Source organism: Schistocerca cancellata, chromosome 3 (assembly GCF_023864275.1).
Source record: "Schistocerca cancellata isolate TAMUIC-IGC-003103 chromosome 3, iqSchCanc2.1, whole genome shotgun sequence".
In the NCBI taxonomy this organism is placed as follows: domain Eukaryota; kingdom Metazoa; phylum Arthropoda; class Insecta; order Orthoptera; family Acrididae; genus Schistocerca; species Schistocerca cancellata.
The window spans coordinates 120,785,691-120,799,205 of NC_064628.1; the positions used below are offsets into that span (position 1 = coordinate 120,785,691).

General features: G+C 39.3%; 1 protein-coding gene across 2 annotated transcripts in view; it reads right to left on the reverse strand.

Annotated features, from left to right (window-relative positions):
- LOC126177140 (transmembrane 6 superfamily member 1-like) overlaps window positions 1–11,349 on the reverse strand; it is a 197,969-nt gene extending 186,620 nt beyond the window's left edge. The window contains exon 1 of one of the 2 annotated variants that reach the window (XM_049924411.1): window positions 10,831–11,349. In XM_049924411.1, coding sequence (XP_049780368.1) covers window positions 10,831–10,842 — 12 coding nt within the window. In that variant the 5' untranslated portion in view covers window positions 10,843–11,349. The remainder of the gene's footprint in view (window positions 1–10,830) is intronic. The other variant, XM_049924410.1, reaches the window with a different exon arrangement.
- Between the last annotated feature and the right edge of the window lie 2,166 nt (window positions 11,350–13,515).

The window sequence follows — 13,515 nt, forward strand, 5'->3', positions numbered from 1 at the left end:
TCACACGCGAACCACAATCGTGAGCCCTGACCAGGCAACGATGAGGGAGATGAACTGCTGCATCATTACTGGTGAGCAGTTGAGCACATCGGATCCGCAATGGGGGGACTCCTGCCTCCACCAGAACACTGGTCACCAGACTCGTTCTAAAATCTCCTGTCACTAGGTGAACACCACAGTGGTGCAGTGGGTCGAGTAAACGCAACGCAGAGGGCGCCGCCGAACCATAAACCAGACTCCCATAGGATACCAAAATTTTAAGACAACCTCCGAACCCTCCATCTGTGAAGTGCTTTCTGTAATACAGTTTTTTTAACGCATAGAATGTTGAGACAGCTGAAATTCATCATCAACTTGTAGAGATTTATGGGGAAAATTAGTGACTGATGGAATGGTGAGAAAGTAGGTGAGACAATTCAATGATGGAGAAATCAATCTTCATGATGAAGCATGGACTGGGTGGCCTTCTGTTATCAGTGATGGTTTGGTTGAGAAAGAGAATAAGAAAACTCATTAAACCACACGGTTCAAAATAACAATTTTCTGTGATGAGTTTTCACAAATTCCAAAACACTGGTGCATGACATTGTCACAAACTGCTTAAATTTACGAAAATTGTGTTCCAATTGAGTTCTGAAAATGCTTAGGGATGTGCATAAAATGAAGCAACTTGGCAGGGCTTAGGCATTTCTTACCTGATATAGTGATAAGGGAGATGAGTTCTTAAATATAACTGTGACTGGTGATGAAACGGGTTTGTCATATCACTCCAGAATGAAAACAACATTCAATGAGTGGAGGCATTCATGATCCCTCCCCCCCCCCCCCCCCCAAAAAAAAATCAAAACAATGTTGTCAGCACAAAAAATCATGTGCACTGTGTTCTTGGAAAGACAGGGATTCTGCTTGACGAGTTCCTTCCCAGAGGTGACGCTGTCAATCTAGTAAAATACTGTGAATCACTGAGAAAACTTTGGCACACAATTCAAACAAAAGACGTGGAATGCTCAGTTAAGGGATTGTGTTGCTTCATGACAACGCATGTTGTGTCACTCAAAATCCTATTCAACGATATATTTGGATGGGAGCAGTTTTCTCATCCACCTCACAGCCCGGATCTCGCACCTTCTGACTACCATGTTTTCTTGAACCTGAAGCACGATGTTGGAGGAAGGTGGTTTGACAACAATGATGATGCAAAAAACAGTGTTTAGCAGTGACTGTCTTCACTGACAGCATCTTTCTATGACGGGCATAGGAAAGTTATTTCCCACTATGACAACAAATGTTTGAACAATGGTGGCAGCTGTGTAGAAGAATAGTTTAAGAAGTGCTGCTTCTCATAAAAATAAATTCTGGTTCGGGGAAAAAAAATAATAATAATAAATAAATAAATAAATTTATGAGGTTTCTTTCCAAAACAAGACACCCTTTCGAGACATGCCTCGTAAATCATTCCAGAACTATCCACAACACAACTATTGACTCAGTAACACAGTTTGTGTTTACTGTTGTAAACTCACTCATGTTAAGCTTGGTGGCTCAGTGGATAGGGTCAGACTAGAAATCAACAGGTCCATGATTCATGATTCAACCCTGTCAGCCCCCAATTTTTTCTCTCACTTATTGTTTCTATCAACTCTGGCAGTAAGTAGCATTTATAAAAAACCTTGCATTGTGCACCATTGTTTGGTATCCATGTTAGACTGAACTCCCCTCTAACTGGCTGGTTAAGTCAGTTCAAAGGTCAGAGGGGGATAACAGATCAGTCCACAGAAAAGCACTATGGTGTTCAAAGCAAACTTCAGGTTATAACACTTGTGACAACACTCACCTGCTTTGTTTCTTCATTGATTGTCCGTTTGTTTACGTACTGGCTGAAAAAATAGGGGGTGGAAGTGCATCTACTGTCTACTGTAAAAGATGTAGCCGACAGATACAGTGGCGTTTCAAAGTCTTTTACTTTCACTGTTCACAACCCCCCAATACTGCACAGTTATATGGCCAGTGCACTATTGTTTAACTTTCAATAAGCCTCATTAATAGGTTGCAGGCAAATATCCACATACCGCTACAATAGTTTCCTACTGAACATCTTCGAGCAGTAAAAACCTAACTACACAGTTCTTGAAGAGTAGAAAGGTATGTATGGAGCAGACACTATCATTGTTTTAACACAGGGCCTAATTGTGTAACACTTCTTTCACAGTTAAGTTGAAGCACTGTTGTTGTTCTAACCAACACAGGTTTCTCATCTGAAACTCGGCCATGGACTGACTGTCTCAGGAATAAGAATCAGGTCCTTATATATATACTCACAATAATAGGTGCTGAAACTACACATTGTTTGAAGTTTACTTTACAGAAATTACAATTAAAACTTAACTCATTAACATTGAAAAATTGGTTGTTTTTAACAGTTTCTTCTACCACAAGGATTCAGCCAAATTATTTGTTTATATGATGAAATTAACACACACTATGTGACCAAAAGCATCCATACACGTGGTTCAAAATGACTTCAAAGTTTGTGGTGCCCTCCATCGGTAATGCTGGAATTCAGGATGGTGTTGGCCCACCCGTAGCTTTGACGACAGCTTCCACTCTCGCAACATATGTTCATCAGGTGCTGGAAGGTTCCTTGGGGAATGGCAGCCCATTCTTCATGGAGTGCTGCACAGAGGAGAGGTATTGATGTCTGTCTGTGAGGCCTGGCATGAAGTCGGTGTTCCGAGACATCTCAAAAGCGTTCCATAGGATTCGGATCAGGACTCTCTGCAAGCCAGTCCATTACAGGGTTGTTATTGTCTTGTAACCACTCCGCCACAGGCCATACATTATGAACAGATGGTCGATCATGTTGAAAGATGAAATCACCATCCCTGAGTTGCTCTTCAACAGTGGGAAGCAAGAAGGTGCTTAAAATATCAATGTAGGCCTGTGCTGTAATAGTGCCACACAAACAAACAAGGGGTGCAAGCCCCCTCCATGAAAAACATTACCACACTATAACACCACCGCCTCCAAATTTTACTGTTGGCACTACACACGCTGGCAGATGATGTTCACCGGGCATTCGCTACACCCACACTCTGCCACATTGTGCACCGTGATTCGTCACTCCACACAACGTTTTACCACTGTTGAATTGTCCAATGTTTACACTCCTTACACAAAGTGAGGTGTTGTTTGGCATTTACTGGCGTGATGTGTGGCTTATGAGCAGCCACTCGACCATGAAATCCAAGTTTTCTCACCTCCCGCCTAACTGCCATAGTACTTGCAGTGGAGGCTGATGCAGTCTGGAATTCGTGTGTGATGGTCTGGATAAATGTCTGCCTATTGCACATCATGACCCTCTTCAACTGTTGGTGGTCTCTGTCAGTCAATAGAATAGGTCGGCCTGTACGCTTTTGTGCTGTATGTGTCCCTTCATGTTTCCACTTCACTATCACATCGGAAACAGTGGACCTAGGAATGTTTAGGAGTGTGGAAATCTCGCACACAGACATATGACACACGTGACACCCAGTCATTTGACCATGTTAAAATTCCGTGAGTTCCACGGAGTGCCCCATTCTACTCTTTCACGATGTCTTATGACAACTGAGGTCGCTGGTATGAAGTACCTGGCAGTAGGTGGCAGCACAATGCACCTAATATGAAAAACGTAGGGGTGTCCGGATACTTTTGATCACACAGTGTATATAATCACGCAAACAATACTTTTGACAAAACCGTTAATTACTTTGGAATTAATGAAGGGCTGGGTTTGCTAACGTGTTTTTGAACAGAGCCAAATAAATACTTGAAAAATGCTAGTGTTTTGTCTTCCAAACATTTATAATTATAAGAGAATTTATGTTTGTTTCTAAGTCACCAATAGAATTTAAGTTACGAAACAGTGACCGATTTCACCCTATAATGAAAGACACTAACTGTGAATAGTCAAAATAAATTAGAAAACTGACTACATACATAAAACTAAGCATCAAATTATATCTGGTGTTATAGTCTTTAAACCTGAGGGCCAACCTTTCCTTTTATGGAAATGCAGATTACATTCACATACGTTAATGGTTAGTAGTTAAAACTGAAAAAATGAATTTAAGTAAGCAGATGGCAAAATAAGAGGGGAAGTAAAAATATCCCAGCTTGCTTCGTCACACACCTTTACTTATTTAAAATGCAATCAGACAACACTAATGTGCTGACGCCAGCCCTGAAGGACAGGTGTGGCTTCAATAAGCCAGCAACTTAAAGTAAACGCTACAGTTCCTGTTTATAACAAGGAAGCAGAGCCCCTATCAAACTACAGTTGATATTAACAGTACAGGCCACATAGGTGCTGTGACTTCTGAAATTTTCCCGGCGTATTTCTTCTTCTAATAATTTCCGGGTATGCAGCCGGATCCCGTCGACATTCTGCCACGATATTTCGGCCCAGAGACGTCCAGCCATCATCAGGTGAGTACACAACTACTGAAGAGCCCAGGTGCAGTCGCGGTATTTATGCCGAATCTCGCGCAGAATGTCGACGGGATCCGGCTGCATACCCGGAAATTATTAGAAGAAAAAACACATAGGTGCTGTTTAGCTAGATGATGGTATCTATGTCACTATTATACACAAAGACCTATTAGTTACTGGGTCACCAACATTGTTATTGACAAAGCTTAGGCTTACTACATAAAGTGGGCAAACTACTCCCCTAAAACCATAAACTTCCGTCTCAGTTGCCTTCAAGATTGCAAAGTTGATATTACTTGTCATACTTAATCCTTTATGTTTGGCAAAGACTCTGAAGGAAGAAAGATTGGACTTAACATCCCGCTGACATGAAGATAATTAAAGATGGAGCACAAGTTCAGATTGCGTTTATGATGGGAAAGGAAATTGGCTGTGCCCTTTCAAGGGCAACATCCCGGCATTTGGCTGGAGCAATTTAGGGAAACAAGGAAACCTAAATCTGGATGGCCGAACATGGATTTGAACCATTATCCTCCAGAATGTGAGTCCAGTGTGCTAACCACCGCGCCATCTTGCTCGGTGCAAAGACCTGGTAATGGCAACATCAACATACATAGATAACAAGGAGCCATCAAAAGAGTTAGCACAATGGCTGCCAGGAGCACAGTGATTACATTTCTGTTTGCTGCATGTGACACTGTATGACTGTTTTGTTCTGACAAAACTTCACCTAATGACTGATCAAGTTTGTGAGATAGGCCTACCTCTGCAACAACTGTACTTATTTCATTATATGTTTGGACTGTCCTGCATGTGCAGTGGTGACCTGGTTTATTCTTAATAAAATGTTGTTCACAATACACCAGAATTAACATTTCGTATCTGTAACTGTATGAGTCACGTGCACTTCACATTTAGTTTGGAAGGTTATCAACTCTCATGACAACTTTCTGTTTTGATTCAAAATTCATGACATAGTTTACCTGGTCTCACAAATCATTCCATTCACAGATCTGGCCCTTCTTTGACAGACTTAGTATGCCATCTTCAGCTGCTCATGTTGTGCTCACATCTCAATTAAATCTTCTGGATTACTGCTTTTAAGTACACCAAGATCAGTCCCGTTTGCTTTGTGGTATGACCAAATAAGCTAGACTAACTGCAAGAACAAGTCATCACTCCCATCTCATTCACCCATTGTCATAATAAGCAAGCTCAATGGACTATATTAAGAGCCTGCAGTGATTTCAGTTCCCCATAAAATGCTGCTCAGTCTGAAGGAGATACTTCTCCAATTTTTCACTCAAATGGACTAATCGCCAAACTACCTGAAGACAAGTAATTCTCAAAAATGAAGAACTAATGGCCAAACTACCTGAAGACAAATAATTCTCAAAAATAGATTCAATAGCAATTAACAACATTCCCTATGGTGACATTGTTATAAGAGGTCCATGCCAAGGCAATCATCTGAAAATCTGCAAATTTTATTCCACATACCACAAAACAGTGGTCGCAAGTGCAACCTGTGTTAAGTGTTCATTATTTCCAGTTGCAGCAGGATATTACACAAGGAGATGTTGAGATCAACACAATATCATGTCAAGACAATTGAAAAACTATCCACACCTAAAAATGTTAAAGAGTTACAATAATTTTAGGCGTGATCAGTTTCGTGACAGATCTTCTAGCCATTCCAAAACAAGATCTTTGTAGGAGTTTCATTGTCTGCGTCTGGAAGGACAGGAGAGGCAGTGGCACACAACATTTACAACTGAATCACATATTCTGGCAGAGCTTTGACTACCTCATGTTGTACCCTGAAGGGAGTTGACATCTTTATATTTTGCAACTTGATATTCTGCTGCACTATCAACCAGTGTAATAATATTGTTTGTTCATATGCCCCTCCCGCTCCCAACCCATTGGCTAGTAGGTCATATTCCTGTGGAATATCCAAGTGCAAGACCTGTCCCATAAATCCACTCATCTCCCATTTTGACCCTGCCTCTGGCATTTCCTATCCCATCAGATGCAGGGCCATCCGTGAAAGAAACTACCTAAATAACATCATCAGAGAACAGAATGCTATTTGTATATGACTATGGACAGCCTAGCTATCCAAATGAAGAGTCATGATGAAATTGTAGCTGTGGGTCACATAGGCCACCTACTAGTAGAGTATACAGCACAAAATAATGTAGTTGACTTCGGTAGCTGTTTCAAGACCCATGTCATCTGGATTCCCTCTCTCTCACTAAACCAGCTTTTCAAAATTGTGCAGCTGGAAACTTTCTCTGCAAAGTATATTTCAGTCCTGTATTCCCTGGTCTTGAAGTCAATTGCATGGCTCCAAAGCCCTTCCTGTTCCCACCCTCCTACACCAGTCACACACTGCTCCTGAAACTTTACACTTCAGTAGTAGCTTGACATGGTAACCACTCTCTGTCTCCTACTCTACAACACCCACACTTTACTACCAGCCACAACGTGCAGATGCCTGTCACCTTCAATTAATGCATTACATGTTCCAGACTGGCATGTCACTGCCCAGAATGATGTCAAATTTGAACTGGATATATCAAAGAAGCAGGAAATGTTATGTCAAAAAAAACATTAGACTGTGCTGTTAGTGTAAATAGGCTCTGATGCAAATGAAAGATGAATTGCAACTGATTAATACTGCGCAAGTTGCACATAACTGTATCATGTAATGCACATAACTGTAGAATTGTGGCACTCGACAGTTGCAGCACTGGTACCATCCACCACACTGAATGTGGGAAAAAAACAGTTTTTAACTGTTCTGAGGCCGAAAACTACATTTTAAAGCAACACTGAAATTGGTTTTTAACTGTCCTGAGGCCAAAAAGTGCATAAAAAACTACAATGAAATCAGTTTTTCATTGTTGTGAGATTGGCAGAAGACATGTTCCATATGCTCTCCACCATTTTCCACTCAAAGTTGAAATCAAGAAACAGCATGAACCACAACAGATTGCAGTGTCTCAAGAGTCACATTCAGAATATGTTGCACAATGCATGCATTCAACACAGCTACATTTGTAATTGAAGTAGTGGAAACAGAATCTTCCAGATAACCTTGCAGCAAGAAGTCACAAAGATTACGATCAGTTGATCTGGACCAGCAGGCTGTACGCAAATGATGGCTGAGAATTCTAGTATTTCCAAAATGCCTCTGCAACAGAAGTTTCACTGGCTGTACAATGAGCAGAAAAATGCCATCTTGCATAAAATCGATCCTACCCATATACCCATGATGCTGAAGGGTTGGACTGACGATGGTGCGCAGAAGACTCTCACAGTGTTTATGATGATGGTGCATGTAACAGAACCTATAGGACACATTTCTTTGAAAAGATATGGCCCTGCAATAAAAAATACTAGCCTGCACCACGCAGTTACCTTTGCAGGATCAAATAGTGCTGTTAGGTGAGTGAGCGGATTTTCCGGTGCCCTTACTCTGCAATTCTGTGTATTGACATGTCCCTCGAGATGGGCTTTGTCTGTCCACAGAATGTTTCATGGCTACTCATTGTACACTCCAATGCGAACAAGGAATTCTAGAGCAAACATTTGTTTTACTGGCAGGCCAGCATGAGGGTAACTTCTGACTATGGGTAATTATGTATGGACAGAAATACAGGATGTTTTGTAGAATTTTATGCACCATGCTCACAAGAATGTCCAAAGTTCGAGCAAGTCCCCATGCACTACATGTCTGCACGCCACCAGTCAACCCCCCTCCCCATCATCTACTGAAACCTAATCAACTATCTTCCTCCCCTCCTGCAGCCACACTATACTTCGAAAGACACTCTTTCTGAATTTCTTAATCATTTTCTCCAGATCATTCACAGACATTGGACCAATGTCATTTTTCACATCCTAAAGTATCCAGAACTTCTGAAAAGCTACTAGCACACAGTCATCGTTCCTGTAAGAAAGCTTCACCAGCAATGGATGGTCCTCCATTGCAACAGTAATTCTTAGCATCTCAGACGCAAAATGAGAAACAGCCATGTATCCCATGTCTTATTTTACATATTCTGCCACTTGCAGCACCAGATCATGGCAAAATTTTCGTTTCCCTATCATTTTCTCCTCCTTCAATAATGTTCCGTTCAAATTTCACATCATTCTGAGCTATGGTCCTTTTTGAAATTTTTAATTAAATCACAACTGGCTTAGCTGTCAGTGTGATGGAACAGCCTACAGAATGCTCGGTCCAGTTGATGAGATCAAAACAAATAAAAAAAATCAAAAAAAAAATCTATAGTTTTTATTCCTTACTGCAGAATAGGAAGAAAAATAGTAGGGTCTTGAGAAGTGTAAATCATTTCTTCCTGACACTGTAACAAATGTTCTCCATGACTTTGCTTAGTGAGACTCTGAAATCCTGAATGATTCAAGCATTTTGCCAAGGAATATAAATGAGGAATAAATTTCTTTCTAATGTTATGATCACAGGATTCATTTAAAATCAACAGTGTGAACAATACAAAAAGAAAGTAATGCAGTAATATTTACTATTTCTCAATGAAAAACTCACACTATCAATTTTCCACACAATTAGTTTATTTTCGTGAACCACTTTCTGGCTTATAAACTATCTTCAGACAACTAACTGATAAACAATTTTGAATGTAACTATGTGTAATACATTCTTCACAATTCATCACTCATTGACTACAACTGTCAGTTGTTCCTTTAAAATTACTGTTGAAGCCTAAGACCAGTCACAAAATAAATACTACGTAATACTCACAGTCTGAAATTTATATTGACAAGTGTAAAATTGTTTTATCAGGCAGCAATGAAGGAAATAATCTAGTATTATAACAAGATTTTAATTTATTTAGGGCTTCAGAGGTACCTACAACTAACATGCATGCTCTTTTCATAGCAAAACTCTACAACATAATCAAAATATGAGGGAACTGTCAGCATAAATTAAAAAGTTATAAATTTTGTGAAAGGTGGTACCACATGGACAATGCAATGGTTAAGACTACTGACCATAAGACCAAACAATTACTACTGCAGTTCTTCTGATACATAGACCACATTTCTAACACATGCAGGCCCTAGTTAAGCAATTACTTTTCCCACCAAGAAAGTGTACAGACTAGAATGCTTAAACTACCTTTCTGAAACTTATTTTAATGCCTGGTAAGACTAATACGCATATGAATGACCAAAAAATGTAAAATGGCCACTATCGAATGACGAGAGAAGAAAGTCAGCTCGTATATACACAGAATCCTTTGCAAACAGATCTTAATCTATGGCTGACTAAAAGAAAGCAAACTGTTTGTAAATCAAATTGTTACTGTACTATTTTCATTGATATTTATCTTGCCACTGATGGCATAAACTTAAAACTTTGGACTTTCTGAAAAGGACCATTTCAAGTAGGAACAATGTAGGCTATGTTGAAATAATCAACTTTGTTGGAACCCAAAACAAGAATTCTGAACAGCACACTGGACCGAATTTAGGAAATTCAGCTATCTTGGGTTACTGATACTGTGAGGTCGTACATAAAATAAGAAAATTTTCGGGGGCAGATCAGATACGCCTTTTGGACCCTGCAATTCATAAGTAAAAAGTTATTTACTATTGTGCAGAACTACTTAATTCACAAGCTAAAGCACACAGGTCACAATACCACAAACACTTATTTAGTTATGTTTTTATTACAAGCCTAGGCAGGCATTTTTCTATCTTTACTCAGTTCTGAAAGAGAAGAAATGTTATTTGCTTCTTTAAACTTTCTGGGGATATCCCTTCAATTGCATTGCTGAATACGTCCACACTTTTAAGTCCTGCTGATTCTCATGGAAAACTGCAATCAGTGCAATGGCTGAATATATAAGGGAATACTCTGATTTACCACGGAGCCCCAAAACACTTATGAAATATACAACTCGGAAAAACACGAAAGAATAACTGCATGATATGCGTGGACAGCTTTACTAAGAAACTAAAAAGTCGGTAAGAACTTGGATTCCGCAAGCGAAACATCTGTCGTGAAATCTGGGCCGTAGGCTATTAATGCTTGGACTGATAAATGGATGTAGAAAATGCTACGGCGTTTTAATCTTCGTTAGCTTTTCTAGTAAACACGTTACAAGATATTGTTCCAGCAGAATAAAAACAGACCATTTGTCGTGTTGTATACGTCGTAATGAAAGTTATGTAAAATATGTAGGGCAAATACTACTAACTCAAACAGACAATGTATTGTGTTTCTTTCGAAACATAATGTAACAATCTAATACAATGTAAGCAACTTGATGGCTGCTATTAAAAAAAAAAAAAAATTTTTCAGCGTACCGGTACCATCATTCCTGTGTTCAGACGGAACAAGTCACTTCTGAGCTACTGAGATAAAATCACTGCCTGGCGTTATCACGGCTAAATGAGTATTTAGTGATAAATAACTGGTCTAAACTATTCCCAGCACGATTCACTGTGACCTGCGATATCTCCAGGGTGGTAATGGTATTATACAATAGCAACAAATTTGGTACTCAAACTGAATTTCTTTCGCGCAGAATATTGACATTGCAAGTATTGGGTACTGACACAATACCACATTGACACGCAATAAATGATTTCATGAATCACATCTGAACCCATTTCATGCGACAGGGTAAACACCACCTCCAGTCAATTTACATTTTGTATTTCGTATGGCAAGTTTCTTCGACGTCAGAATTACAGATGCAGATCGTACCACACATGCAATACAATAAATGCATTAGGTTAGTGTTCAATTTCAGGCATGTGCTTCTTGCAATAGCTCAGCGACGCACGCGCATTTCTGCAAAAGTGCAAAGTCCTTTCCCGGAAATTGCACCTCTTCCCGCCTACGGTAGGAATCTTTGCGCGTCTCAGTAGACGACAAGCAGCTCGCGCATATGTGCGTTTGATTTGATTGAAGTTACGCTGTAAATCGATTTATGTGCAATAATGTCTGTTGACACACTTAAATTTGTATGTGATTACATACAAAGAAAAGTCGTATGGACTACCGCTTAGAGATTAGTTGAATAAAACTTTGAGCTCTGAGCGCCAAGTATTAGATGAAAAGCTCACGATCATATTACTCTATAAACTCTAAAGATTAGATACCACAAGCTTCGTAGCAGGAAAACACACGAGAATAAGTCAGAAATTTATGGAAAGTGTATATGAAAACGGTGGACCAATATTCATGCCATGGCGACTTAATGGAACAACAACTGGAAGTCGGACATCTGACCAAAGAAACAATGGACACGTGTAGCTTCTCAACAAACTACTGGAAATAGGAAGGAAGGACATTGATGACGAAAAAATACAAAATTAAAAACGCAGCCTCCATTCTACTGGATTCTGACACCTATAAAACTCCTAAATTTGTCAACTCCAAGGATGTTAGTCTACATGTCACCTTTCCTGACAATGGCATAAACTTTGTTGATTGAAACTGCGTACAAATTGTTTTATAAAATAAAATACAAATGACTCATTGAAAGTTGACTAACCTTTACTTAATGAGTAAGAACATCTCTTAAGTGTTCCTGTATTTCAGAAATAATCACTGAACTGCTTTGTTTTGAAATGCGAAATAAATTGTTCGAACTGGTTGAAATGTTCCTTTTCTAAATAGTTAATAAAATATGCCCAAACGGTTAATTACTGCTAAAAGACTTTCACAATAAATTTTCTCTATGTAAACAAATCTGTAACTTAAGGACAAAAGTTCAACAAATCAATGTTCCTCTACCCAACAAATGTACAAGCACAGGTTACAATAAAAAGTCGCAAAATGAAACACTCTGCAGAGGTAGGTGATGTACCTGATTTTTATTAATTTATTTGTCCATATAAATCTTTTTTTCATTATATCTATCGTATACAGGATATTGGACAGAAAATCTTTTACCTATTGGTTTTTCAAACATCAAACATACATTATTTAAATTTTTATAACAAATTGTCTCTGTACAGTTAAAAATTACAGTTTTTAAAATACTGTATATTTTTAACTTATTTCTACAATTAAAAATACAAATTACATTTTTTCTTGCATGATATACTGTGAGATTGAATAGTAGCAGTTTTTCAGAAGGTAGGCTGTCGAAGACTTTTTAAAGCTCTGTAGTTCAGCATGAGATTTTATATGTCTTGGTATTCTGTCGTATAATTTTGTTCCTATAAAGAAACGTTGGGACTGGATTACTGAGCCCTTAACTAACCTATTCTGGCGGTTTCCGGCGACTAGAGGAAGCAGTGTGGTACTGGGGTGCAAGACTCACACGTCTCCCTCATCACTGGACTTACTTGGAGGTGCTTTACCGATCTTTTTTTCAGGGTAGTCGGCTGCGACGATCTGCCCAACTTTTTCTCCGAAGATATGATACGGTTTGGAGGAATTTTCTCTACTTTTAAAATGACTGTGTACACTCAGGATACTTTTAAATCAGCCTACTATATTTCACTTACACAAAAAGAACATCACATAACAGTTTTCACATACATGAATCATATTTCGTAAGCCCAATAACTCGCAGTCCGTCAGAAATTATTACATACTTCTATAATAAATACAGTTCCAAAAATAATCTCTAAGTGTTCTCGCAAGTCTACCATCCGCAACTCTAGAGAGTCAGTAAGTTAGTAAGTCAAAAGTAAGTGTCTTTTATTTTTCACAATTCGACTGTTCACAATAATGACTGATGTAGCACCATCACGGAGTAAGTCGTGCTTGCACCTTGTGCTGGGCTTGTAGCTTCTGTGACTCCCCTTGCCCGTGTCGATCAACCGCCGACATTGCAGCATTCTCTTGACACACGTCCACCCTGTGCACACGGAAAACCGGCGCGAGATAGACACTCTCCCGTCTCTCACGCTCTTACGTAAAATATCGGGTGTTGGAGACGGTGGAAAGCCAAAGGTCTCTAGAATTTGGGTAGAAATTCTCGAGGCACTACATGTTCCTCCCCTTAGCTCGAACATTCGATATTTGATACA